We start from the raw sequence: 3,874 nt of genomic DNA, 5'->3' as shown, positions 1-3,874 counted from the left end.
AACAACAGTGTCTGGAGACTTGCACAAACTGTTTATCACTGTAAATAATGCACCCTATCAATAGTTCAAATCATATCAGTTGCTGATTCAGTCCAATTTAAATTAATATCTGAACAATATTTGAGAGCATAACAATTAGGAATAAAATAAAAAGATGCATTACAAATATAAATTTAGCCATAAAGGCATCACCATTAGATTCTGTGTGCAATTATAGTAATACAAAAGACTATTTTACTTATTACCCAACAAACTCTACAAACGATCCATTTTGTGAGGTAACCTTTCATTAAGTACATTTTCAAGATGGTAATAAACTCGTAGAGAATATTTGTAGAGGTAATTACATGAACATGATCTTCTCACAGCACCAAACACAAAGACATGAAGATCCATAAACACTGGCAGACACTTCAGACCTAAACCCAAAAAACCCTCTGATCACATGATGTTGCATCTTTTTTATTTACTCTGACAGTGAGTGTGCTGCTTTTTTTTCTCTCTGTCCTTGGTTCTGAAACTGTTGTTACTGTGGTCTCTTTTTCACAAATGTCTGACCCACCAGCAGCCAAAGAAAATTACTGCATGTATTTTTGTACTTGTATATAACCTTTAAAAACGGCCATCATTTATTATAAAATGCCATTAACCTGTCACTTAAACTAAAGCCTTACTGGAAAATTTTTATTGCTTATTTAGTGTTGTGAATTCAGACCGCTAACACTGTATCTGAAGGGTGCTCCCCAGGACAGATTACAGTAGCATTCATTAAATATTTACTACCCAATTACATAAGAATCAAGTTAAAACACTTCTGGTTAAGTGTAGTCATCTTGGCGAGAAATCAAACTGTGTTACAATCCGAACAAACCACATAGTTATGAACAAGACGAGCCAGACACTTCGCTTGTTTTTGATGATTTACAGAAATGAGAAAGACGTGGTTTCCTCTAAAAGAAAATCACATTCAGAGGTTTAATAATTAAAAGAAATAAAGAAGGGGTTTTCACACATTGATTGAAAAGCACATGTAGAGTAGTTCATTTGTTGTATTTTGTTGTTCTTAAGGAGAGACAATGCAGGTGAACAGGGTACAAAAATGAACTAATAGTTATCACCTTACCCAGATGATTGATTACATTGTTTGTACAGAGGGGATTTCGGGTCTCTAATTTTGTCACTCCATAATTCAGAGAAAAAAAAAAAAACTTGTTTTAAATTTGTATTAGTAAAAAAATAAATAAGAAATAATAGAGTTTCCTTACTCTATTACTTTCTAGAAAATAACGCCAGAAATTCAGTGACATTGTTGAGAAGTGCAGTTAAAGTAAAATATAGATAAATAATTATGTTGGGAGAAAACAGTGACTTGATGTCAGCTCTTTCCAGCTGCTGTGATAAAATGTCTTATAAGAACTAGTTTGACTGTTTGTTTCATCTAAACTGCTTGTGCTGTTATGAACTGGTATTAGAAATTTTAGTTTCAGTTCAGCACAGCTCTCATAACTAACATAAACACAGCGTGACAAAATTACATAATGTCACTCTCTTCCTGTTCAGCATCACTGACTTAAATGAATTAAACACCAGACAACAGACAACAGCAACTACATAAAATGTTTTCCATCTAACATATTTCATAATGTACAATGACAGAAGTGAAACTATGATGCTCCTCAAGGAAATAAGACAGAAGCCACAAGCAAGGTCAAAGAATGAAGAAGGTCCATCTCTTTGCACGGAAGTCACCTTTTTCTGGACAATGAAGATGCAAATCTAAATATTCCCCAGCTGTGAGCTCATTGGAGCTGATGGGATGGACCTTCATCACGTCTCAGATTGTTCAGCTGCCATAAATGATATAAAAGCAAGAGAGAGCACCTACAGATACATCAGTGAGATACATCACACACTCATCTACATCATGACCGTCACCATCTTCTCCATCACCTGCCTTGCTCTGGTGGCCTCTGCTCTGGGTAAGTGTCTCCTTTAGAAGTTTGCAAGAATAATAATTGGCAAATATATTTAGAAAATACAAACCCTGTCTTAAATGCTTCCTGTTTCATTGTTGTCTGGTGAACAATGTGTTACATTCTGTAATAACAGGTTGTGGAGTGCCTGCGATTAAACCACAGACGATCGGCAGCAGGATTGTGAACGGACAGAATGCCATCTCTGGCTCTTGGCCCTGGCAGGTCTCTCTCCAGGTAACTCATCTGTTTTTCAAACATATTTGTCTACTTTGTTTAAAGAGTAAAATTCATGTTTACAATGCTTTTACCTTTCAAACAGCTACCCAATGGTTTCCACTTCTGCGGAGGATCCCTGATCAACCAGAACTGGGTTCTCACTGCTGCCCACTGCCGTGTCGTGTAAGAGTCTTCAATCTGACAAACATCACATACAGTAGTGGTCAAGAGATCTGTCTTTTTTATCTATTGATTTTGTCTTTCTCTCTTTTTAGGGTTGGCTCTCACCGTGTTATTCTTGGAGAACATGATCGTAGCTCCAATGTTGAACCCATCCAGATCAAACTAGTTTCCAAGGTAACAATATTTAATGATTTCAGAGAAGAATAACAAAATAAAAAGATCAAGCATTAGTGCTTTTTATGAACAATAGAGAAATTAAGAATGCTTGTCTCTTAGATCATCTTATAAAGCTTATAAAACCAGTAACCGTTCATCCGTCCTTTCTGTATGTGCAGGTCATCACCCATCCGCTGTACAGCAGCAGGACTATCAACAATGACATTGCTCTGCTGAAACTGTCGTCTCCAGTCACATTTACTCCCCGCATTTCTCCTGTATGTCTGGCTCCATCAACCATCAACATCCTGCCTGGAACCCGCTGCTTCACCACTGGCTGGGGCCAGACGGCCACCACAAGTAAGTCAGCTGTAAACAAAGATGAACAGCAGGAATTATTGTTGTGTGTTACTTACATGACACTGAACAGCCTTCTGATGTTTTCTTTTCTTTTTAGGGAGTCCTATGATCCTGCAGCAAACAGGAATCCCTATCACGAGTCCTGCTGTGTGCAGGCAGATCTGGGGTCAGACCAGTATCACTGATGCCATGATCTGTGCTGGAGGATCTGGATCATCATCTTGCATGGTACGTGAAGACAGATCAAGACAAACACATTAGTGTATCAGTGCTGCTGCTGTTTCAATCTCAAATGTGTGTTTTCCACAGGGTGATTCTGGTGGTCCTCTGGTGTGTGAGCGTTCAGGGGTCTGGACTCTGGTGGGGGCTGTGTCTTGGGGAACCAGCACTTGTGACACCCGTTATCCAGTAGTCTACGCCCGCATCTCCCAACTGCGCTCCTGGATCGACAGGACTATCGCTTCCAACTAGAGCACTAGTCTGAATATCAGCCCTCCAGAAGATGCAAAATCACATTTTAATTATTAACATGTAATACAGTTGATCTCTGTTTGTGTCTTTTTTCTGAGTTTGAGTCAGTCTGTGTTTTTAGTGATCTGACTGTTACTTCATGTTACTTATTTCTTGTTCCAGCTGTACCAATGTTTTAATAAAAGATAAGTACAAAAAATGAAGTGTATTGTAGAGTGACATTACTGATATGAATTAATAAAAATGTAATTCAATAAGTATGAATAAGTATGAATATCAACATAGTATATATATTTAATTTAATTTGACTAAAAATAAATGACAAACAACAGTTACACAAGAAACTACAGGCAAAGCTACAAGATAACAACTTTAAAGCAAATCAAAAGTATGTTCACACCAGGACAGACAGTTCCTGTACCACCAAAAACAGCATCAGCTTAAAAAAATCCCTCTGATCATGTGATCGCATTGAAATCCTTCTTTAGTAACCACTTTTGTACACGAGTCAA

General features: G+C 37.6%; 1 protein-coding gene across 1 annotated transcript; it reads left to right on the top strand.

The window, feature by feature from the left end:
• Positions 1-1,924: 1,924 nt before the first annotated feature.
• Positions 1,925-3,465, top strand: LOC141284486 (chymotrypsin-like protease CTRL-1). Its single transcript, XM_073817449.1, has 7 exons — positions 1,925-1,979; positions 2,110-2,210; positions 2,296-2,375; positions 2,468-2,549; positions 2,711-2,895; positions 2,993-3,119; positions 3,201-3,465. Exons 1-7 carry the CDS (start codon positions 1,925-1,927, stop codon positions 3,360-3,362), a joined length of 792 nt encoding a protein of 263 aa, XP_073673550.1. The 3' UTR covers positions 3,363-3,465.
• The last annotated feature ends 409 nt before the right edge of the window (positions 3,466-3,874 follow it).

This window comes from Garra rufa, chromosome 14 (assembly GCF_049309525.1).
Source record: "Garra rufa chromosome 14, GarRuf1.0, whole genome shotgun sequence".
Taxonomy (NCBI): domain Eukaryota; kingdom Metazoa; phylum Chordata; class Actinopteri; order Cypriniformes; family Cyprinidae; genus Garra; species Garra rufa.
The sequence above is the reverse complement of the archived record's forward strand: the minus strand, read 5'-3'. Positions and strand labels throughout refer to the sequence as shown.